At 41.0% G+C, this 25607-nt stretch overlaps 1 protein-coding gene across 1 annotated transcript in view; it reads left to right on the forward strand.

Moving 5' to 3' along the window:
- Nucleotides 1-25607, forward strand: part of cast (calpastatin) — a 205010-nt gene that overhangs the window by 97636 nt on the left and 81767 nt on the right. Inside the window, exons 7-17 of the mRNA XM_072281312.1 lie at nt 269-526; nt 5715-5816; nt 8251-8340; nt 9760-9855; nt 11128-11190; nt 13197-13322; nt 14996-15052; nt 18291-18380; nt 21203-21298; nt 23540-23581; nt 24404-24511. Coding sequence (XP_072137413.1) covers nt 269-526; nt 5715-5816; nt 8251-8340; nt 9760-9855; nt 11128-11190; nt 13197-13322; nt 14996-15052; nt 18291-18380; nt 21203-21298; nt 23540-23581; nt 24404-24511 — 1128 coding nt within the window. The remainder of the gene's footprint in view (nt 1-268; nt 527-5714; nt 5817-8250; nt 8341-9759; nt 9856-11127; nt 11191-13196; nt 13323-14995; nt 15053-18290; nt 18381-21202; nt 21299-23539; nt 23582-24403; nt 24512-25607) is intronic.

The raw sequence follows: 25607 nt of genomic DNA on the forward strand, positions 1-25607 counted from the left end.
TTAAGAATCAGACTAAGCTGGTTTGATAATATGATGCTTGTATGAAGACAATGATAAACGACCTAACGACTGGGGCGTAGTGAGGTTGTATTTTTCACTATTGGATGTTGAGGTAACCAATTGCACACCTAGATGGCATCTTTCCTGAGAGTTGGACCATTTAGTACCTAGTTCCTGGTATCAGTTTTTCCTGTTGCCAACTGAATCTGTACAACCAAAAGGGACGGTTATGGACTTGTCACTGTCAAGTCTTGCTCTAACTCCTCAGAAAACTAAGCAATCCTGCAGGACAGATCCAGAAAATGCCAACGGTCTGCCTTTCAAAGAGGACTTACTGCAGAAGCACTTAGAAGATGTAATGAAGATAATAAGCGAGATGAAAAGTCAGATTGTGAGTGAAGTGACCTTCATGATTGAAGAACAGATAAGCAACCTAAAAGCAACCATTGTCAAGTCTTTGGAAAGTGCAAGCATTGAGCAGAAGCAAGCAGTAATTGCACCACTGAAAATGGTATCAGAGATTGAGGTGAGTCATTACTACCAGAGGAGGATTGCTGGTGGATGAGCAAAGGTTTAACTGCACTTTGAGGCATTGTCTGCAGTACCCTGAATCATACTGTCTTATCTTGAAAGATAATATTTTAGTGAATTGCAGGCATTTTGCAGAAGAATGTGATTAAGTTGGTGAGGTAAATTAACCAGCTCATTTGGTAATAGGTGAAGAATTTGAAAGCTTTATGCTAAACCTAATTCAGATTTTCTTTGTTGAGTATGAAATGTTTTGGAATGTGTTACTAGGTGATTTATTTTATGTCAATCTTTAATGGGTTCAATGGAAAACATATACCTGCCTACCGCATTAATGAAGAGAAGAAAGGCAATATATTAGGTTTTCTCTGTTCCTGGGAGAAAACCATGAACCATTGATTTTAACCTGGATTGTACTATGAGGAACACGCATAAAAGTTGCTGGTGAACGCAGCAGGCCAGGCAGCATCTCTAGGAAGAGGTACAGTCGACGTTTCGGGCCGAGACCCTTCGTCAGTACTAACTGAAAGAAGAGCTAGTAAGAGATCCCACTTTCAAATCTCTTACTAGCTCTTCTTTCAGTTGGTCCTGACGAAGGGTTTTGGCCCGAAACGTCGACTGTACCTCTTCCTAGAGATGCTGCCTGGCCTGCTGCATTCACCAGCAACTTTCATGTGTGTTGCTTGAAATTCCAGCATCTGCAGATTTCCGCGTGTTTGCATTGTGCTATGAGGAGTAGGTTTGCTAAATAAGCTTTAAAATGTAAAATATTTTACCAATAATTTAAACTTGTTATAATTTCTAGTTCCAACTAATAGGGACTATGATTTTGGCACTATAAGATCCAAACTGAGATTGATTAGACACAGTTTCCAACGAAGTCTACTCAGAACATGCCGGCTGGAATTCTTGAACTAGTTTAGGAATACTGTATTAATCTGGTTTTGAGCTGCCAAAGTTGATGGGGCAGTGGTGCAGGAGGGAGGAATAGGGCAGAGAGAAATGCAGCTGAACTTGAACAAGAGGATCAACAGAACAAATCAATTCTGGCCCTTCCACAAAGAATTTGCCTATTGAATGGACTGTTTGGGGTAATGTGCAAAGAGTGGTGGACTATCGAAAGTAATGGTTTAAAATAAGTCGTGTTGAAACAATATCGGACCAAATCTCGCAGAGAATGATGGCTATATTTTTCCCCTACTTCGATGAACTAGAAGTATAAGTGAATACTGGCAACATGACAGCAGTGGGTCATCTGAGGATGCATTGAGAAATTGGATCTCTGGTGAAATTTAAACATTAAGAAATATTGGGGGAAAAGAAAACAACATTGAGAAAGACTGGATAGGGAGGAGGAGAAAGGGAATGAAAAAGGATCTGATCAGGTATAAAGAAAGAAAGTGGGAGAAATTAATAAGTTATAAATGTTAAAGAGAGGGATCAGGGAAAATGAACTACGAAAGGTGTTTTAAATGTAATATTTTTAACACTAGGGAGTTTGCAAATGTTGGAAATCTTGAGCAATAAACACAAAATGCTCGAGGAACTCAGCAGGTCAGGCAGCATCTATGGAGGAGAATAAGCCGTTCATATTTCAGGCCAAGATCGTTCGTCAGGACAGCAAAGGAAGGGGGAAGAAGCCAGAATAAGAAGGTGGGAGAGGAGCACAAGCTGGCAGGGGATAGGTGAAGCCAGGTGAGGGGGAAGGTTTGTGGGTGGTGGAGTGAAGATCAGGTATGAACCTGGGAAGGTCCTAGGTAGAAGAGGTAAAAGGCTAAAGAAGCAGGAATCTGATAGGAGAGGACAGTGGACCTTGGAAGAAAGAGAAGGAGGAGGGAAACCACAGAGAAAAGATGGGCAAGTGAGGAGAAGAGAAGGTGTACAAGGGCAACCAGAATGGGGAATGGAAAAAAGAGATATTTTAGATATTTATGTACAATTTGTTACATTAACTTGCATATTAATTGTTTCTGTTCTGGGCCAGAGTTGTTGGAATTGCACAACTATTGCTTTACTGTAATGGTACTTACCAAACCTTGCTTTCTGTTGTGAGCTTACAGAGGATTCTGCAGGTGAGATCTTGTTTGAGCACAACAAAATGTGGCCACAAATATCTCTCAATCCATTCAAATGGCTGATCATTTTCTGCATTAAAAATACAATGGCTTGCGTGATGCACTGTCACTTTCCTGCATGGTTCTACACAGCATTGATTATAGATGAGAATGAGACTTCCTCTTAACATAGCCTTTCACGAGTTCATATAGAATGTGCTAGCAAGATCACCAGGAAAGCAACACTGTTAAACTGAATCTAATGACTGCTTTCCATTTCACTGTAGAAAGCATATATGCATAAAATTGAAGTTGTGCATGGCATTATCTAGTGTTTTTTTTCTTATATAAGAAACCAGTTGACTTCTGTAAAATAATCTTTCATAATTACTGTTATGGAGAGAAGCTTCTTTAAGCTGAAATTTTATGCAATAAAGTGGATGGCATTGTCCTATAAATTTAGTTGCTAACTTTGAATTTATTCCAAAGTAGTTGGATTTTTTTTTTGTATCCTTTTCATGGCTGCAAGGATTGTAAATGATGTTCAGTTCCTTGTGGGTATAACTGTCTACCTTCAGGTCCCACTGAATTGGAAGTCTCAGGCTTCAGGATTTGCTTTATATGCAAAGTAGAGACATACCATTGGTGCTTTGGTTTTAAGCTGAATCGACCCAAGGTGTTGGGCCAACTGAATGGGGAACGATCTTATTCTGTTTATGGATCAGATGCTGAGAGTAGGCAAAAAAATGTTTACTTTTAATTCTTGCAGTTAAAACATTAGGATCTGGACATAAAACTGGTACAAAACTAATCATTTAGAAGCATATCTGAAGATGTCGACATCTGACTTATTCGGTTGGCATTACAGATGAAACAATCTTTTATTAGATGATGAACATGTTCAGCAATTTATTTTGTCACGAAATAATTAATTTATTCCCTCTGTGATGAATAATTAGGGGCTGTAATATAGTACCAAGGACCGGTGTGGGTGCAGGTTCAATTGCACATGTGTGAATTTGCAGAGATGCAGAGGGAGGGCAGGCCACCAGAACTATCTGGATTAATCTTACAAATGGCCTAGGATAATCCAGATGATGGCTATTTGTTAAAATGTCAGCTGCATTTCTGAAAGCAGAAAGTAACTGCAGGCTCGAGGTGCACTGTGGGATTCGTACAATTACAATCAAATGCTTAAGATTTATCTACTAATTTATGAAAAAAGAAGGATTTAAAAGTAGAAGAGATGTTGAAGCATTACATAATAGTAACACCTAACTTCATCAAATTGAAATCTCTCACAGTCCATGGGCCGGATGGGGGGCTGCAATAGGCTTATTACGTCATGCAGTTATGTCATGGCTAATCTGCTCCTGAGCTCCATGGACCTGCCTTCTCTCAACTGGCTCTGATAACGACAAAATAATCTATAAACTTGGAGCTTCCTTTTTGACCCAAAAACCGCAGCACTGGGGTAGAAGAAAGTTTCCGATAGGACTAGGATTTGTCATCTCGGTCTACTTTGGTTTACCATTTACATTGATAATTTGGAAGCGGGGACTGAGTGTAGTGTAGCAAAATTTGCTGATGACACTAAACTGAGTGGAAAAGCAAATTGTACAGAGGATGTGGAGAGTCTGCAGAGGGATATACATAGGTTAAGTGAGTGGGACAAGGTCTGGCAGATGGAATACAATGTTGGTAAATGTGAGATCATCCACTTTGGAAGGAATAATAGAAGAGCAGATTATTATTTAAGTGGTGAAAGATTGCAGCATTCTCTTGTTCGGAGGGACTTGGGAGTGCTTGTGCATGAATCACAAAAAGTTGGTTTGCAGGTACAGCAGGTTATTAAGAAGGCAAAGGGAATGTTGGCCTTCATTGCTAGAGGGATTGAATTCAAGAGCAGGGAGGTCATGCTGCAACCTTACAGGGTACTGGTGAGGCCGCACCTAGAGTACTGTGTGCAGTTCTGGTCTCCATACTTGAGGAAGGATATACTGGCTTTGGAGGCAGTGCAGAAGAGGCTCACCAGATTGATTCAATGGTTTGAAGGGGTTAACCTATGAGGAGAGATTGAGTCGCCTGGGACTATACTCTCTGGAGTTCAGAAGAATGAGATCTTATAGAAACATACAAAATTTTGAAAGGGATAGATAAGATAGAAGTAGGAATGTTGTTTCCATTGGTAGATAAGACTAGGGGACATTGACTCAAGATTCAGAGGAGAAGATTTAGGATGGAGATGAGGAGAAGCTGTTTTTCCCAGAGAGTGGAGAATCTGTGGAATTCTCTGCCCAGGGAAGCAGTTGAGGCTTCTTCACTAAATATATTTAAGAAACAGTTTGATAGGTTTTTACATAGTAAGAGAATTAAGTGTTATGGGGAAAAGGCAGGTAGATGGAGCTGAGTTTACGGACAGATCAGCCATGATCTTACTGAATGGTGGGGCAGGCTCAATGGGCCGGATGGCCTACTCCTGCTCCTGTTTCTTATGTTCTGACGTTCTTATTGATTATGTTTTATCTGTATAGAGAGGCATCCAGGACTGTCATACAACCCAAGTGTTCAATGATTAAATTCTGATAAATGTGCAAGCTTTGTAAATAGCAACGGTGGCATGCCTTGAGATCATATTTATTAACTTGTTGGAGAATGATTACTTTGTGGGTTAACCTAGGTGACTTTCAAATAAAAATATTTAAGTAGTTGTCAGATAAGTGATCTGGATTTGTCGATAACTCCTCTTCTGTAAGAGCCGGCCAAGCCTTAAGCCAAGTGAGTATGGACAATACCATTCAGCTCTTATCAGGTGGTGGGTTGACCTCTGATCTCGTTTTGCTTAAGGAACTAACATGCTAGGAAATTCAAATGTTAAACTTATTCTGCCTAACACGCTCAGCACTGGCTGAAAGAGGACTGTAACACTAACCCAAGCTGAACTTGCTGTTGTGCTCTCAAGATGCATAGTGAGCTGAACCACCCAGTGTTTCCAAATCGACCCCCAAATCAGCCAATTTTAGCTAAAACGGACTGCACCACATGGCATTTCAACACAAGAGGTTGTGCGCTATTTGAGTGCCGGCACACTTTAGGTAAATGGTGAAACGTGTCTTGTTTTATCTTTAAAAGGATGGCAAACCAATGTTGAGTGCCATGGAACAGCTCATGGAGCCATTTCCATCACAGGGACCAGATGCTTCAGTTGCCAAGTGCACTGGGCCTGCAGCGAAGGTATGCATCAAAGACTAATTGAAAAGTGAAGTCTGTGAACAGAGTGTTGTTGATTATGATTAGAGAGGAAGGGTTAAATATATCCAGCAACTTGTCACTGACATCCTGAAGTGAATAGTTTTCCAAGTGTGGCCATTGATGGCAGGTAAATTATTTAGAAATGATTTTCTATACCTTTTATGGGTGCATAAACTAAAAAGAAACTCCAGTGCTATCTAGCTGGGGTGTTGCTACCACTGCTGTGAAAAATCTCCACCACTGGGTGACGGGAGGTGTCTCCTTCACAAACGAGAGGAAATCTGCAGATGCTGGAAATTCAAGCAGAACACATACAAAATGCTGGAGGAACTCAACAGGCCAGGCAGCATCTATGGAAAAGAGCACAGTCGATGTTTCAGGCTGAGACCCTTCAGCAGGACGTGTCAATCTATGGCCTCCTCTTGTGCTAAGATGAGGCCACCCTCAGTGTGGAGGAGCAACACCTTATATTCTGTCTGGGTAGCCTCCAAACTGATGGCATGAATCGATTTCTCCTTCCGGTGAACAAAAATTCCACCCCCCCACTATTCCCTGCCTTTTACTTCTTCTCACCTACCTATTACTTCCCCCTGGGTCCCCTCCTCCTTCCCTTTCTCCTATGGTCCACTCTCCTCTCCTATCAGATTCCTTCCTCTCCAGTCCTTTACCTTTCCCACCCACCTGGCTTCACCTATCACCTTCCATCTGGTCTCTTTCCCTCCTTCCAACTTGTTTACTCAGGCATCTCGGCCCTTCCGTCTCAGTCCTGATGAAGGGGCTCAGCCTGAAACGTCGACTGTTTACTCTTTTCCACTGATGCTGTCTGACCTGCTGAATTCCTCCAGCATTCTGTGTGTGTCGCTTTGGATTTCCGGCATCTGCAGATTTTCTTGTGTTTCTAATAAAGGCAAGGTGCAGTTGCATTTGATCTCTTGTTTGCCCCCTCATAGTTGTCTCTGATTTTGGGGTTCATCAACATGAGCTGAGGGGCAGATGCAGTTTCTGTTTAGTCTCCATGGTTTGAAAATATACATAATTTGTTCTATTCATTATTAATTATTGTTTTTTACATAATTCAGAAGAGATTCAAGCATTTAAAAATGAAAATTATTTAAAAAAATAAATTAATTTCTCCCAAATTATTTCAACAGCTTTAAAATTTTTCAGATACCAGAGAGATTTAGATATGGTTAAAGAGATTTTTGACAGCTGAGTGATCACCAAGGTCCGTCGAGATCTTGGGAGCTGTAAGGGATAGAGCCAATATGTGAGAATTAGAGAGGGAACATTCTCAAGGCATGTACTGGAACAACCATAACACAACTTGCTATGATCCTGCTTGCTTGTGCTCTTTCCCCGCCTCCTGCTTACTTACATCCTGGTTCCTTTCGCTTTCCTTTCCTGTCCCGCTGGAGGGTCTCGGGCCGAAACGTCGTACGATTATTCATTTCCACAGATGCTGACTGACCTGCTGAGTTCCTGCAGCATTTTGAGTGTATTGCTCTGGATTTCCAGCAGCTACAGCATCTCTTATGTTAATGATTCTCTTGTTTGTTGCAGGGCTGTCTCCCAACCCTCTTTTACATCAATATTGTTTATTGAAAGAGCTTCTAGTTAACAAGAGCTGTCTATCCTTCCAAGGCTGATATCCCTGGATAGACTAGGGTAGCTGCAGGAGATTCAGAAAACCCTTTTCATTGTGACTGTTCAGATATGCACAGAAATGGGCCAAGAGTTAACCAAATGATTCTCAGTAGTGGATCAACCAGACTCTGGAATTGTGTTTCTCCATATGTTGCCCTTCAGAAAGAATAGAACTGGAAATTCCCTAAAACAGGAATTCCAAAACCTGAGATTCAAGGAGCCCTTGTTTAATGTTATTGGTCCATGGCATAAAAAGGGGATAACTACACTCACCTGACCCATAATTGAAATATTCCTACAACCAGTGATCTCACTTTAAGGACTCTTTATCTCATAGTCTCATATTCTCAAGGTTTATTGTTGTTTATTTATATTTGTCTTCTGCATACTGCCCAATCTTTCATTGATTCTGTTATAGTTACTATTCTATAGATTTGCTAAGTATGCCCTCAGGAAATTGAATCTCAGGGTTGTATATGGAGATGTATATGTACTTTGATAATAGATTTACTTCGAACTTTGAACCCTTGCCCTAAGGAAGGCAAACATCTGTGGGGGTTGGAGAAATAGAAGAGCAAATTTAAAAATCTAATGTCATAATTGCCACCCTTCCAACTCTGAGGCTGTTGTCCAGCAGAGGCCTACTGGGCAATTAGGGAGTCAGTTGCTTAGGTTGTTTGTTGACAGGGAAAAGATTTGTTACCATCAGAACATGTTCTGTTGAGCCTTACCATCTGGTGAAACATGTCTTTTTTTTTGTGTGTTTTTAAAGGATAAAGATCCATTTGACCTACTTGCAGAAACTCTTCCATCCGAGGCTCCTGATGATTCTGCTCCGAAGTACACTGGCCCGGAAGTGAAGGTAAGAATGAATATCATCTCCTGGTACTTGTGGTCTTCAGTTAAGAATTGTGTTAACATATCTTCAGTTGGTCTCTTTCTTGGTCTGCTTGTGTTGCTGCTCTGTCTTCCACACAACAACAACAAACTGACATTTTATCTTAGATTGTCCCTTGAGATTGAAGATGACTCGCTTCCTGTCTGGTTTTGTGGGTTCTATAATGCAGTTATTATATTGATGCCACAGCTATACTATTACAAATGGCCAAAGAGATTTCTCAGTTTGATGCCAAACCACGCAAGATGATTTACATTACACAGCATGGTGGTGTGGCGGTTAGTGTAACACATTACAGCGCCAATGATTGGGGTTTGATTCCCGACGCGGTTGTGAGGAGTTTGTACATTCTCCCCTGTGTGGGCTTCGTCTGGTGTTCTGCTTTCCTCCCACATTCCATACACGTTTGCGTTAGGGTTAGTAGTTTGTGGTGCCAGAAGCACGGCGTTATTTGCAGTTGCAATCCTCAGTCAGTGTTGGTCATTGATGCAAATGACATGTTTCACTGTATGTTTTGATGTTCCGATGTACACGTGCCAAATAAAGCTGACCTTTTCATCTTTAATCTGCAAATCAAGATGACCAAAAGCATAGCCAGCGTGGTAAATTTAAAAATAGGTAAGATTGAAAAGTTTAGTGTGGGAATTCCACAACCTCACACGCTGACTGCAGAAAATATGAATGAAACACCCAAACTACCAGAGAAACTCAGCAAGTCAGGAAGCATCAATGGGAAGAAATAAACATTCAACATTTCTAGACAAGACCATTCATCAGGTCCCAACTATCAAGCATCAGTCCTGAAAGGGAACAGTATAGTGTGCTGCATCAAAGGCTAATACAGGTTATGATGGTAAAATAATCATGACAATGTAGAGGAATACTTTCACAAATAATTTGACACAAGAAGAAGGATAAGTGACTGAAAAGCTTTTAGCTTACTGCCTGTTCACCGCTGGCACTTAGGGCAGCGATGAAGGTCCTCTATCTTTGTCTGTCCTTGGCCATCTTCTCTATTGTGCCCCAGGTGTGGTGCTTCCTGTTGCTTACAGATGTAGAAGGATTCTTCATTGTTGTTTCTGTAGGAGTATTTTTTTTTTTGATAGTCAGAATTGTTGGTCCTGAGCTGAACCCTCAAACTGGAGGGCCGGTCTGGCCTCTAACCTTTGACCTGATTGGTCTCCAGCCAACGTCACTCCCCAGGTCACTGAGGCACTCAAGCCTCTGAACCCTATGACAATGTTGTTCTCTTGGAAGAAGGGGTTTTAAATCATACATTAATTTCAATTCAATAATAAGTTCAGAGATGCAGACTGCATATGCATTGAATCTTAATATATATGTGAACTTGCGCTTGACTCTGTTTACTTCACGTGATTTCAGGAATCCGATGTGACAAAGAAGAAAGGTGAACGAGTAGGAGAACGGGAAGACACGATACCACCTGATTACAGATTTAAGGACCAGCCTGATCCTAAGGTTTAGACAAACAAATAATTTGTGATCAGTCGATAATACTTCATTAGAATATTATTCACATTAGATAATATTCACATTAGAAAAACTATGAGTTAAATTCTATGACCATCTAATGTTGAAGACAACGTTGCTGTTTATCATAACACCATTGCAGTTCATCTCTCTGATCAAATTAGTTGCACAGGACAGACCCTTTGGCCAGCCTTTAAATGCCTGTCTGTGTGAATGCCATTGTCGATACTTGGCCTGTAGGCTTTTATACCACGGGGACCTGCAGTGGGAAGTGTTATCATAGAGACAGAGAAAAGTACAACACAGAAACAGGCCACTTGGGCCATCCAGTCCATGCTAAATCAATTAAGCTGCCTATGCCTATTGACCTATATCTGGACCATAGCCCTCCATACCCTTACATATCCAGACTTCTCCTAAATATCGAAATCAAACTCGCATGCATCACTTGCATTGGCAGCTTGTTCCACACACTCACGACCCTCTGTGTGAAGAAGTTTCCCCTCACGCTTCCTTTAAACCTTTCACCCTTAACACATGACCTCTGGCTGCAGTTCCACCCAACCTCAGTGGAAAAAATCTGCTTGCACTTATCCTATCTATACCCCTCATAATTTTGTATACCTCCATCAAATCTCCTCTCAGTCTTTTATGTTCCCAGGAATATAGTCTTAACCTATTCGGTCTGACAATGTTATACAGAGCAATGCCTTGTAATAGTTTTTTGAGTCAGTTCACTGACTCTCCAGCCACCAGTCATTTTTCTGGCTGGGAGGAATCAGTGTACCACATGTATAAGGAATGTGAGAGGTTGCAGCCTCTATATGAACATTTAAAGGGGCAGCCCCTGAAGTTCTGGTTGTACATCTTAATCAATGGTCACTCGATGCAAAAGGGAGAGGGACGCTCAGTTCATCTGCTGGGGAGTTTGCTCCTGTGCCAGGCTAAGGTGGCCATTCCTGTGTCCAGGCGGCGGGCAGTCTGCCTACACCTCTTTCAGGGTACATCTATGCCCATTGTTCCTGGAGAAGGGGCGCACGTTATCCATGGGGACATTGGGAGATTTCTGGCAAGGGTGAGACCCTCAGGGGCTTGAGTGTGTTGTAGATAATATTAATCATATTTTAAGTACTTTTTAAATGATGTGAGAGATTTTGGATCCACCACACGATTATTGCATTCTTTCATCAGATGATTTCAGTTCTGAAGAATTTACTTAAATTTATTAGAATTATTTAAGTGTTTTTTTTTTTGCAATAGGATAAAGGAAAACCAGAATCTTCCTCTGCTGGTCCAGGAGCTAAACCAAAGGTAACAGAGGAGGTAAAGCCTCATTCTTGAAAGCTCTATTTCATTCCTTTTACAAAGGATGCCTTTGAGCAGTCAGTGAAACTTATTTATTTTAAAGATAGTGGGGGCAGTTTGTGAAAAGTCTCCATTTAAGTTTGTGCCAGGATAAAGATTTAATTGTGGTTTTCAACAATCCTATATCATTTGGCTTTGAACAAACTCGTGTAGCAGTGTGTATCGTCTCCAATTGGTTTTGGAAAGGAGGATGAGAGAAACGAACAGCTGCAATGGAAGGAAAATAGGAACTGAGAAAGGTAAACCTGACTCAGCATGAACCTCACTTCCAGAAATGTTTTTTATGCAGTTCCCAAATTCGTAAGTTTAATGATTCACTTGCGTTCCATTTGCAGGAAGTTATAATACTGTGTCACCCTGATATGGGTGTATTAAAGTACCATCCTTTCTACTACACAAATTGCTGGAGGTGCTCAGCAGGCCAGGAAGCTTCTGTGGAACGGAATAACCAGTTGAAGTTTCGGGCCGTGACCCTTCATCAAGTCTGGAAAGGAAGGGGGCAGAAGCCTGACTAAGGGGGTGGGGGTGGGGGGGGTGCAGAAAGGGAAGGAGCACTAACTGGTAGATGATAGGTGAGGTCAGGTGAGGGGGAAGGTAGGTGGGTGGGGGAGGGGAATGAAATAAAAAGCTGGGAGGTGATAGTTGGATAAAACAAAGGTCTGCAGAAGGAGCCTAATAAAATCAGAATCGGGTTTAATATACTTTATACTTTATTGTCGCCAAACAATTCATACTAGAACGTACAATCATCGCAGCGATATTAGATTCTGCGCTTCCTGCTCCCCGGATTACAAATCGATAGTAAATATTAAAAATTTAAATTATAAATCGTAAATATAAAATAGAAAAATGGAAAGACCAAGAGGCAGGTCCGGGTATTTGGAGGGTACAGCCCAGATCCGGATCAGGAACGGTTCAGCAGTCTTATCACAGTTGGAAAGAAACTGTTCCCAAATCTGGCCGTACGAGACTTTGTACAGGTAATATCACTGGTATATATTGAGAAATTTGTTGTTTTTGCAGCAGCAGTACAATGCAATACATAATGAAAAAGTTGAATTACAATAATATATATATTTATTTATTGCAATTCTCATTTTAAAATTATATATATATTTATTATTATTAAATTCAATAAGTAGTGCAAAGGTAGTGTTCACGGGTTCAATGTCCATTCAGAAATTGGATGGCAGAGGGGAAGAAGCTGCTCCTGAATCACTCAGTGTGTGCCTTCAGACTTCTGTACCTCCTTCCTGTTGATGGCAATGAGAAGAGGGCATGTTCATGGTGATGGGGGGGCAGTCCTCAGTGATGGATGGGGGACGGTGGACCATGGGAAGGAGGGAGGGAACTCGAGAGAGGTGATGGGCAAGTGGGAAGAGAAGGGGTGAGAGGGTAACCAGAACGGGGAATGGAAAGAGTGTGCCGCAGTGTGAGTGGTTTCCAGCTTTGTGGTGGAGGAGAGTATAAGAGACTCAAGCAGTTGCAGTGGAAGGAATGTAGGAGCTGAGGCTCGGCTTAGCATGAAACCTCACTTCCAGCAAACTTCACTACAATCACAGTTTGCTAAATTTTGTAAGTTTATTGATTAAATTGGGTTCCTTTTGGAGGAAGTTATAATACTATGTCAAGCCTATATGGATATATTAAGGCACCAGCATTCCCTCGATATACAGTTTAAAAAAAATTTTTACTGCTCTTATTAACATATTTTTTGTAAAAGTATAAAGAACGAGTTTGCCAAAACACACCAGATTGATTGAGTTGCTGAACCCACCACGTTCCCTTATTTATTGCAGAAATTGTGAATGGTGACAGGCACATCCCCGTTAACCTAAACACAGTAAAGAGAAATGTTCCCGCTGCTGGAAAATACTGTTTTTGCCTTGTTTTCAGTTGAAACCTAGGGTCGTTATCTGTAAGTTTGAAATATCTCTGAAGTGGTTCAACTTTATTTAACACAGGGTATGACAGAGGGTGATGTCCTGGAGTCTCTGTTGGCTGACTTTGCCCAAAGCTCTGCGGCTCCAGTTTCAAAATGCTCGGCTGAGGTTTCTCACTCCGCGATACCTCCCCCTACCCAGAAGCAGGTATAACTCCAAACTTCACATATTAGAGAATAGTGATTGTCTGAGACACATGCAAAGTTCAGTTGTAAAGTCTCAGGTGCAATAGACCTGACATTGAACATTTCATTAGGGTATTGGGGATTACTTTCAGGTCAAAATGGTATCCTACTTCCATTGCAAGTTGATGACTCTGCTCTCAAACGCATCTCCCCCATTTCACGCACATCTGCTGTCACTCCATCCTCCCGTCACCCCACTAGGAATAGGGTTCCCCTGGTCCTCACTTACCACCCCACCAGCCTCCAGGTCCAACATATTATTCTCCGTAACGTCCGCCACCTCCAACGGGATCCCACCACTACGCACATCTTTCCCTCCCTCCCCACCCCGCTTTCCACAGGGATTGCTCTCTACGCGACTCCCTTGTCCATTCGTCCCCCCCATCCCTCCCCACCGATCTCCCTCCTGGCACTTATTCTTGTAAGCGGAACAAGTGCTACACATGCCCTTACACTTCCTCCCTTACCACCATTCAGGGCCCCAGACAGTCCTTCCAGGTGAGGCAACACTTCACTTGTGAGTCGGCTGGGGTGATATACTGCGTCCGGTGCTCCCGATCTGGCCTTCTATATATTGGCGAGACCCCATGCAGATTGGGAGATCGTTTTGCTGAACACCTACGCTCTGTCTGCCAGAGAAAGCAAGATCTCCCAGTGGCCACACATTTTAGTTCCACATCCCATTCCCATTCTGACATGTCTATCCACAGCCTCTTCTACTGTAAAGATGAAGCCACACTCAGGTTGGAGGAACAACACCTTATATTCTGTCTGGGTAGCCTCCAACCTGATGGCATGAACATTGACTTCTCAAACTTCCACTAATGCCCCACCTCCCCCTCGTACCCCATCCGTTATTTATTTATATACACATTCTTTCTCTCTCTCTCCTTTTTCTCCCTCTGTCCCTCTCACTATACCCTTGCCCATCTTCTGGGTTTTTTCCCCCTCCCCCCCTTTCTTTCTCCCTGGGCCTCCTGTCCCATGATCCTCTCGTATCCCTTTTGCCAATCACCTGTCCAGCTCTTGGCTCCATCCCTCCCCCTCCTGTCTTCTCCTATCATTTTGGATCTCCCCCTCCCCCCCTCCCACTTTCAAATCTCTTACTAGCTCTTCTTTCAGTTAGTCCTGACGAAGGGTCTCGGCCCGAAACGTCGACTGTACCTCTTCCTAGAGATGCTGCCAGGCCTGCTGCGTTCACCAGCAACTTTGATGTGTGTTCTATTACAAGGAGAAAGTTTATGGCGGAACATAGAACATGGAACAATACAGGCTCTTCATCCCACAATGTTGTGCCAAAACTTTACCCTACTCTGAGATCAATCTAACCCTTCCCTCCTGTGTAGCCCTGCATTTTACTATCATCCATGTGCCGATCTAAGAGTTTCTTAAATGACCCTAATGTTTCTGCCTCCACCACCAACCCTGGTAGCGTGTTTCACCACCACTCTGTGGAAAAAAAAACCTGCCTCCGACACCCTCTCATACTTTCCTCCAATCACAATAAAATTATGCCCTCTCATATTTAATGTTTTAAAATTATTTGTATGCTCTTTTAAAGCTGGTGAAAATAGTTGGAGAAACATCAAAAACACATCTGAATCCCAATAACTTTGAAATATTCTTTCTTCTAAGGCACCCTTGCAAGCTTCAGCGGCTGCCACTGTGTCAACAAGTCAACCTGGTGCAAAGGTAAATACGAAAAGAGAGTTAATGCTTAGTATTCAGTGATCACCAAGAACGTCCTTACACATCCAAATTCATGAAAGAATATTTACAATAGATCTTTTTCAGATATACAGTACTGTGCAAAAGTCTTAGGCACACATATATATAGCCAGGGTACTTAAGACGTTTGCACAGTGCTGTATTTGTCAATGTGGAGCAGAGAATGAGTTTGCAAAGCTGGTGGGAGCAAAGGATGTTGGGAATGGTGAGGGTGATCACCACAGGAGGGGTGTGGGACAGGTGGCAGAGAAGGAGTACCAGGGGTGGGGCTTGGTGTTTCCAAACAATTGGTTTATTGATCGTTACAGAATACCTCTCTGATGCTTCCCGCTCCCTCCCCTCTCTGTTCCATTTCCCAATCATGATTCCCCTCTCCCTGTCCCCTTCCCACTCTCGGTCCACAATAGAGACCTGTATCAGAATCAGGTTTATCACATATGTTATGAATTCTGTTTTTTTACTGCGGCAGCGGTACACTGCAATACATAAAATTACTACAGTACTGTGTACTAGCTATACAAATGTGCCAAAGGCTTTTTCACAGTACTGTAATCCTGGTCCTTTTTCTTAATTGACTGTATCTATTTTTCTGATATCCTAGCTTCCATTTCAGCAAGATCATCCCAGCCTTTCAAAGGCAGACCAAATACACAAAGCTTTTCTAACCATTTATTCTAATTATTATCAAATTCATCCAATACACACATGAGATTCTGCAGATGCTGGAAATCCTGAATGACACATACATGGAGTAAAATTTTTCATTTGGTTAATAACTCATCTATTTGTGCCCGTCATTCCTTGATACAGTTCAAGGTAGTGCATCGGGCCCATATGTCAAAGGATAAACTAGCATGTATTTTTTCCAATATTAATCCTATTTGTGACAGATGCAATATTTAGGTGGCTACTTTAACTCATATGTTTTAGTCTTGTATAAAGCTAGATAATTTTTGTAGAGATGTTTTTAAAATGCTATCAAAAGTCTTGGATCTGGATTTACAATCTAATTTACTTACGGCAATTTTTGGGATTATCCCATCGGAAGCAGGAAATATTCCTGTTTCCGCTCAACATATGATAGCCTTTTCGACTTCTTGGCTAGGAGGGCCATTTTATTGAAGTGGAAGGATTCTAATCCACCTTCTGTCTTTTTTTGGCTTTCCTCCATTATGTCCTGTTTAAGTTTAGAGAAAATAAGAAGTCGGATATTTGATACATCCTTTAAATTTGAACAGATATGGCGACCTTTTATTCTATATTTTCATTTGATTAGATTTATTATTCCAATTATTTCATTTTTTTGAAGTTTTAGATTTGATCAGAAAGTCTTTCCTTTTTTCTTGGTTGTATCCTCCGAATGGACTGCCCAGTCCCCCCCATTTTTTCTCTTTTTTTAGTGTACTTTTTTTTTCTTCTTTATTTCAAATTTAGGTATTTTTCCCCTCTCTTTATGAAATGATAAGAGGAGAATTAGTTGTCCTTTTTTATTATATATTGCATGTTTACTCATTACTATGAATATGATATCTATTTTATCTTTTGATTATATTGTTGCTGATATATATTTGAGATAATTCTTCACTTGTCTGTATATATGTTTTCTCTAAATCAATAAAAAGATTAAGAAAGAAAGACACACACAAAATGCTGGAGTTGCAAGCGAGGCAGTATCTATGGAGGGGAATGAACAGTCAACGTTTCAGGCCGAGACCCTTCATCAGGACTGGAATGGGAGGGGCCAGAAGCGAGAATAAGATGATATTGGTGAAGGGAAAAACTAGCGGCTGATTGGTGAAGCCAGTTGAGGGTGATGCTGGGTAGCTGGTGGAAGTGGAGGGACGAAGTAAGAAGCTGAAAGGTGATTAGTGGAAGGAGAAAAGGGTTGAGGAAGAAGGGATCTGATAGGAAAGGGCAGTGGACCATGGGAAAAAAAGGAAGGAGGACAGGTACCAGCAGGAAGTGATGGGCAAGTGAGAAGAGAAGGGGAATCAGAATGGCGAATGGGGAGGGGGGGGCAGAAATTATTGGAAGTTTGAGAAATCTATGTTCATGCCGTCAGGTTGGAGTCTACCCAGACAGAATATGACATGTTGCTCCTCCAACCTGATTGTGAGTGAAACAAGCTAATTCACAAGAGCAGGAGGCAGCAATTTCATCTATCACATCCCAGCTTTTCACTTCATCCCCCTTTCCCCCTCCCACCCACCTTTCCCCTCGTCTGGCCTCACCTAACAACTGCCAGTTTGTACTCCTTCCCTTCTTGTCACCTTCTTATTCTGGCTTCTTCCATCTTGCTTTTCAGGCCTGATGAAGGGACTCGGCCAGAAACATTGACTCTTTATTCCTTTCTTGAGAATGCTGCCTGAACTGCTGAGTTCCTCCAGCATTTTGTGTGTGTTGCTCTGGATTTCCAGCATCTGCAGAATCACTTGGGTTTGCAATCACTATTATCCTTCTTCCTAAGCAGGTGCTCAGGGAACCTTCCAGAAAAAAGGATCCTGGGAAATTACAGATTGCACCCACATTGCTTATTCCATTTTGAAGGAATATGTTTCAATTCAATTCTTCTTCTTCTTCTTCATGTGCCTTGCGCGTTACACGCCTGGGCGATCATGGCTTTCCACATCGAATGATCCCATGCAGCGTCAGTGATATCTCGCACACTTAGATCTGTTAGTTCTTTCACAATGTCCATATATTTTCCTCTTTGCTGCCTTCTGCATTTCCCAGGCATACGGCCTTGTAATGTAAAGCATTCTAATTCTCCCTTTCTGATACCATGGCCCAGGAATTTAAGTTTCCTCTCATTTAATGTTCTCATTAAAGATCTTCTTGTATGGACATGTTAGAGTACTGACTCATTAGTTGCCCTATCTCTATATGATATTTTCAGCATTCTTCTAAGAGACCACATTTCTGTTGCTTCTAAGTTTATTTGGAGTTCTGGCGTTATAGTCCATGTTTAGGAAGCATACAGCAAGATTGACCAGATGTAACATTTTAGTAGCCTAAGCCTTGTTGTCATAGAAATATGTCTGTTGGTAAAAATGGGTTTCATTTTTTGGAAGTTGGTTTTGGCCATCAATTCAATAATAGAAATAAAATCAAAAAATGAAGTTGCACCGTTGTTACTTCTGGTTTTGTACAGGTTTGTAGTTACAAGCTTCCCACAAATTGAAAATGCCTTTTGTTTTGAAAGGATAAAGATGCGTTTGACCTGCTCGCAGAAACACTTCCATCTGAAGCACCGGACCAGTCAGCTCCCAAGTACACTGGGCCCCTAGTGAAGGTACAGATCACTTCATCATCGCTTTCCATCATGGTCTGTTCCTGGCAGTGAATATGCAGCTGATCATGCGAAACCTGCCTGCTGGTAACATGGCTCTGCCTCTCGTACAGCAGAAGCAAACCTTTTTGAGAAGGCGTGCCCAAATTGGCGATAATGTTTTAAAAACTTCTCTTGTGTGCCATGGTAATTTTCAGCAGCATATCGTTAATTCAAGGTTTAGTAACAATTATTATGGGCCTTAAAGGGAAAAGGATGAACCCTGTTGCTTAGTTGCAGTATTCACTGTTTTACTATTAATAAAACTATCACTGAGACAAGTTGAAGTAAATGAAGCAATTTAGAAAACCTGCTGAAAAATGATTAATATTTATCTTTTATAAAGAGAATTGAAAAAAAAACATTTCTAAATAGCACTGTTAGTGTAGCTGTTAACTATCCAAGTACTGGTCTGTAAGGATTTCAAAGCATATCATCTACTGTCATGTTCTTGCAAGCGTTTAGCTGGTGCCAGGCAAGTGTGAGACGTTCCCTGTGAAAACATCTCACTGCTCTCTGGTTGTAAAAATATCAGTCACTGCTTCATTTGGCAGTAAAGATAATCATTATGTATCGTTATTATGGGTATGGGTGACACTGCCAGCTGCTTGTCAACAAAGTTTATGCGAGTGCTGCCTCGGGCAAAAGTATTAACAACACCTTGTTATACATGCAGTGGCCATTATATTAGGTACCTTCTGTATCTAAGAGATACTCTTCAGAATCAGAATTAGGTTTAACATCACCGGCACATGACTTAAAATTTGTTAACTTAGCAGCAGCAGTTCAATGCAATGCATAATCTAGCAGAGAGACAGAAAAAAATAATAATAATGATAAATAAATTAAAACATAATAAATAAACAAGTAAATCAATTATGTATATTGAATAGATTTTTTTAAATGTGCAAAAACAGAAATACTGTATATTAAAAAAGTGAGGTAGTGTCCAAAGCTTCAATGTCCATTTAGGAATCAGATGGCAGAGGGGAAGAAGCTGTTCCTGAATTGCTGAGTGTGTACCTTCAGGTTTCTGTATCTCCTATCTGATGGTAACAGTGAGAAAGGGGCATGCCCTGGGTGCTGGAGGTCCTTAATGATGGACGCTGCCTTTCTGAGATACTGCTCCCTAAAGATATCCTGGGTACTTTGTACGCTAGTGCCCAAGATGGAGCTGACTAGATTTACAACCATCTGCAGCTTCTTTCGGTCCTGTGCAGTAGCCCCTCCGTACCAGACAGTGATGCAGCCTGTCAGAATGCTGTCCACCGTACAGCTATAGAGGTTTTTGAGTGTATTTGTTGACATGCCAAATCTCTTCAAACTCCTAATAAAGTATAGCCGCTGTCTTGATTTTTTTATGATTACACCGATATGTTGAGATCAGGTTAGATCCTCATAGATCTTGACAGCAAGGAACTTGAAGCTGCTCGCTCTCTCTACTTCTGATCCCTCTATGAGGATTGGTATGTGTTCTCCTTCGTCTTACCCTTCCTGAAGTCCACAATCAGCTCTTTCATCTTACTGACGTTGAGTGCCAGGTTGTTGCTGCGGCACCATTCCACTAGTTGGCATACCTCACTCCTGTACGCCCTCTCGTCACCACCTGAGATTCTACCAACAGTAGTTGTATTGTCAGCAAATTTATAGATGGTATTTGAGCTATGCCTAGCCACACAGTCATGTGTATACAGGGAGTAGAGCAGTGGGCTAAGCACACACTCCTGAGGTACACCAGTGTTGATTGTCAGTGAGGAGGAGATGTTATCACCAATCCGCACAGACTGTGGTCTTCCTGTTAGGAAGTCACAGCACTGTTATTACACATGGTTACTTGAGCTACTGTTGCCTTCCTGTCAGTTTGAACCGGTTTGGCCATTCTCCTCAGACCTCCCTCTTTTTAACAAGGTGTTTTTGCCCACAGAACTGCCACTCACTGGATGCTTTTGTTCTTTGCATAACTGGGACTGTTGCGTGTGAAAATCCCAGTAGTTTAGCACTTTCTGAGATACTCAAACCACCCCATCTGGCAACAACAATCATTCCAAAGTCAAAGTCACTTAGATCACATTTCTTCCCCATTCTGATGTTTTGTCTGAACAACAACTGAACCTCTTGACCATGTCTGCATGTTTTTATGGATTGAGTAACTGCCACATGATTGGCTGATTAGATATTTGCCTCAACGACAGGTGTACAGGTGTACCTAGTAAAGTGGACAGTAAGTATATTTGAAGGATACATTTTAATTATGAAAGTCTCACCACAGGTTTTATCAAATGGAGTTTGATATAAACTCACATAATGCATTGTACAGAGAGTGATCAACAGGGTAGATAAACTTATTTCATAAGGAGTGATAAAGAAGAAGATATACAGAATTTAATTAGGATCATTTTGGAGCAGCATGTTAAACGTACTGGTACGCAAGTATCAGTGGTCAAAAATATTAGGGGTGCTGAGGTACAAGAGAAAGATATAATGATGAAGGTAGGTTTAGGGAGGAAATCCTGAGCCTTACCCAAAAAATGATAATGTTAAAGATTAAAGATAAGCTTTATTTGTCACATGTACATCAAAACATACAGTAAAATGCATTGTTTTGCACCAACAACCAACACAGTCCAGTGGTGTCATCTATAGACAGCTTTTTCAGTCTTTTATCAGCTTGTTAAATGATTACTTTTAACAAGTAATCTTGATTACTTTTAACAAGTTTTACTGGGGTACCCATTTAACAAAGCACAGAGCATTTACATAAATTCTACTTTGATCTAATTTTTAAGGAATCGGATGTAACCAAGCAACGTATTGAACGAATGGGAGATCGAGATGACACACTGCCACCTGATTACAGATTTAAAGACCGGCCTGATGCAAAGGTATGGTCTAGCAATCACTTTGAAGCATGTATTTGAATTTCAAAATCTATCCACGTGTGGAACATCCAAGGGAGATTCTCTAATTGTTCCCTATTAAATAAAAAGTGCTCTTATTGGAATGGTACAAATAATACTAATACCTCAGATCAAAGAATCTGATAGAATATTAAAAAATGGAAGTTGTTAACTAATTAATATCATCTTCTACGATGTCGTGTATTTAATATTTCAGTAATATTACAATGATCTCGTAAATATGTTATTGATTGAACATACTTGTTCATTTAAATAATTCACTACAGGTTATATTTACCAATACAGTGTCTATAAAAAGTATTCACCCCCCCCCCCAGGAAGTGTTCATGTTTTATTGTTTTACAACATTGAATCGCAGTGGATTTAATTTGGCTTTTTTGACACTTATCAACTGAAAAGGAATTCTTCGTGTCAAAGTGAAAACAGATCTCTACAAAGTGATCTAAATTAATTACAAATATAAAACACAAAATAATTCATTGCATAAATATTCACGCCCTTTAAGTCAGTATTCAGTAGATGTATCTTTGGCAGCAATTAAATCCTTGTGTATGTGTGTGTGTGGATAGGCACATCTGGACACTGCAATTTTTCCCGATTCTACTTTATAATACTGCTCAAGCTCTGTCAGATTGCATGGGGATCGTGAGTGAACAGCCCTTTTCATGTCCAGCCACAATTTCTCATTGGGATTGAGGCCTGGACTCTGATTTGGCTACGGCAGGACATTAACTTTGTTGTTTTTAAGCCGTTCCTGTGTAGCTTTGGCTTTATGCTTGGGTTCATTGTCTTGCTGGAAAACAAATTTTCTCCCAAGTCAGAGCTCTCTTGTAGGCTGCATCAGGTTTTCCTCCAGGATTTCCCTGTATTGTGCTGCATTCATTTTACCCTCTACCTTCACAAGCCTTCCAAGGCCTGCTGCAGTGCAGCATCCCCACAGCTTGATGCCGCCACCACCATGCTTCATGGTAGGGATGGTGTGTTTTTGATGATATGCAGCATTTAGTTTGATGGCCAAAAAGGCCAGTTTTGGTTTCATCTGACCATAGAACCTTCTATCAGCTGACTTCAGTTTCCCACATGACTTCTGGCAAACTCTAGCCGAGATTTCATGAACAAGAGAAAATCTGCAGATGCTGGAGATTTCATGTGAGTTCTTTTTTGACAGAAGCTCCCTCTTTGCCATTCTCCCATAAAGCACCTGGGCAACAGTAGTTGTATGTGCAATCTCTCCCCTCTCAGCTACTGAAGTTTGTAACTCCTCCAGGGTTGGTGGCCTCCCTCACTAGTCCCCCTTTGCACGGTCACTCAGTTTTTGAGGATGCCCTGCTCTAGGCACATTTACGGCTGTGCCATATTCTTTCCATTTCTTGATAATTGACTTAACTGTACGCCAAGTGACTTGGAAATTATCTTGTATCTATCTCCTGACTTGTGCTTTTCAATAACCTGTGGAGTTGCTGTGAGTCTTCTTTTGTCTTCATGGTGTAGTTTTTGCCAGGATACTGACTCACCAGCAGTTGGACCTTCCAGATACGGGTGTATTTTTACTAGAATCAATTGACTCACAGGATGATTTCCAGTTAACTAATTGTGTGACTGCTAAAACCAATTGGCTGCACCAGTGATGATTTGGTGTGTCATATTAAAGGGGGTGAATGCTTATGCAATCAATTATTTTGTGTTTTATATTTGCAATTAATTTAGATCACTTTGTAGAGATCTGTTTTCACTTTGACACAGAAGAGTCTTTTATTGTTGATCAGTGTCAAAAAAGCCAAATTAAAGCCACAGTGATTCAATGTTGTAAAACAATAAAAACATGGAAATTTCTAAGAAGGGTGAATACTTTTTATAGGCACTCTATGTGAATTGCACAGGTCATGACACTACCACCTGATATGTGTGTGCCTCACTTAAAGTAAACCTAAAGTTAGGCTCACATATCGGACTCCCGTGTCTTCCTTTGATTTAGTTTAATGTTTTGAAGCTACAAAACACAAAACAATGATTTGTCCATAATAGATAAATATATTTGCTATTCAGCTCATTCCCTTAATGAGGCTGGCACAATTTTTGTGTGTCAATTTGCTTCTGAATATTGACATGTTTTGCCATAGTTTTGTGTCTACTCATCTGATTTAAACTTGTAATAATTACTGACGTTTGCAAGAGGAATCTGATGAGGTTTGTTTTTTGTAACAGGATAAAGGACAGCTGCCTGCTTCCACTGATCCAAAACCAAAGGTAATAGAGAAAGTACAAGGTACACTTTCTTTTCTTTGGAAGAGTTTTCCTAAAGTTAACTTCTTCAAGCTATACTTGAATAAATCAATGCCACCAGGCCCCTGTGCTTTAAAATGCAATATTATATATTTTATTTCCTATGAGGTATAGTGCAGAATAGGCTCTTCCAGCTGTTCAAGCCGCGCCACCCAGCATTCCCGCAATTTATATCTAGCCTAATCGCAGGACAATTTACAATGACCAATTAACCTACCCACTGATATGTCTTTAGACTGTGGGAGGAAATCAGAACACCCAGAGAAAACCCACACAGTCACAAGGAGAACTTACAAACCTTAAGGGTGAAAGGTGAAATATTTAAGGGGGACATGAGGGGCAACTTCTCCACTAAGAGGCTAGTGGTGAGAGTGTGGAACGAGCTGCCAACGGAAGTGGACGCAGGTTCAATTTCAGTATTTAAGAGAAATTTGGATGAGTACATGGGTGGGATGGGTATGAAGGGCTATGGTTCAGGTGCAGGTCAATAAACTAGAAAGAATGATAGTTTGGCATGGATGGGCCGATGGGCCAGCTTCTGTTCTGTAGTGTCCTATGACTGACTCTTAATGCTGTCATCTACAGATCTTGTAAGTATATTGATTGAACTTGCTCTGCTTAAATCAAACAATATCTCATTCACACTGCTGTGCTCAGGTACTGAGATGTGCTACACTTTTGTGCACAGGACTTTATCATGTTTCCTACTGACAGCAGTGATTTAATATCTTTACATTCTTGAAATAACTGAGGTATTTTGACTACAATTATTTATTGTTGTCACAGACTTTGTCAGAAAATGATGTCCTGGATTCGTTGTCAGCTGATTTTGTCCAAAGCGCTCCGGCAACAATTTCAAAATGCTCGGCAGCACCGGCCTCTCTGCAGCAGCAGGTATGACTCGTACCTTACTGTTGGGGACTGAAAGTGAGAAGCTCATCTCGTCATCCAACTGGTTGGCTCCACTGGCCTGATTCCATTTTACATACGATGGCTTCATTTTTGTATCACTGGCAGAGAGTGTCACCTTTTCTGATTTACTAAATATTCGGTACCTCCTAGTTTTCACTACAAACTGCCCCATTGCACTAGCATTTGAAAAACACGTAAGGTTCTCTATATCTGTTCTCCATTGTCACTACCTCTGTCAATCCCTAAGCTCTGTGTATTTGCTGCATTAATGTGCCGAATGAACGGAAAACCTATTGAAATCACTATCAAAGGCAAAGGTATTAGTTTTTGAGATTCCCTGCAAAAAGGTTGATCCCTAGCCTGACTCCAACCCTCTCCCTAACAATTCAAAGATTCAAAGTGCACTTATTATCAAAGTATGTATGTTGTATACAACTCTGAGATTCATCTTCCCACATACAGCCACGACACAAAGAAAGAACCTGTTCAAAGAAAAAACATTAAATCCCAATGCGCAAGAAAAAGAACAAATCGCGTAGATAGCAAAAATAAATGAGCAAAAAACAGAGAGTATAAAACACCAAGCTACAAATCATGCAACCAGTCCAGGCATATTCAGTTCAGTTCAATTTGCCAAAACTGAACCAGGTGATATGAAAATTTGATTGACTTGAAATTTAGTGACTGCTCGCCGATCTACACTCTCATGAAGATTAATTTTCCTGCTTTTGTATCTTCGCATAGCTGGCTGCCTGATTAATCCCTCAGCCATTATTTTGTTGTTCTGAACTAGCTCACCACTCTTAACACCTGACTCTCATCTTGAACCATCATTAACTAGGAGCTCAGCACCACATATCTTAACTTGTACCAATTCCCCTTAATTACTACTGAGCTCACTGACCTACATAGAATCTCAACCATCAGCACATTGGATTTACACCTGTTCCTTGTTTTGGATCTCTCCATGGTATTAATTGTCTCCATCCCTATAATCTTCCCAGAAACAGAACTGCCTGAGATTTCTGCTGTCCTGTGCAGTCCCAGTCTTAATCACTCCACCATGAGTTGCTGTACC

Source organism: Mobula birostris, chromosome 17 (assembly GCF_030028105.1).
Source record: "Mobula birostris isolate sMobBir1 chromosome 17, sMobBir1.hap1, whole genome shotgun sequence".
Classification (NCBI taxonomy): Eukaryota; Metazoa; Chordata; class Chondrichthyes; order Myliobatiformes; family Myliobatidae; genus Mobula; species Mobula birostris.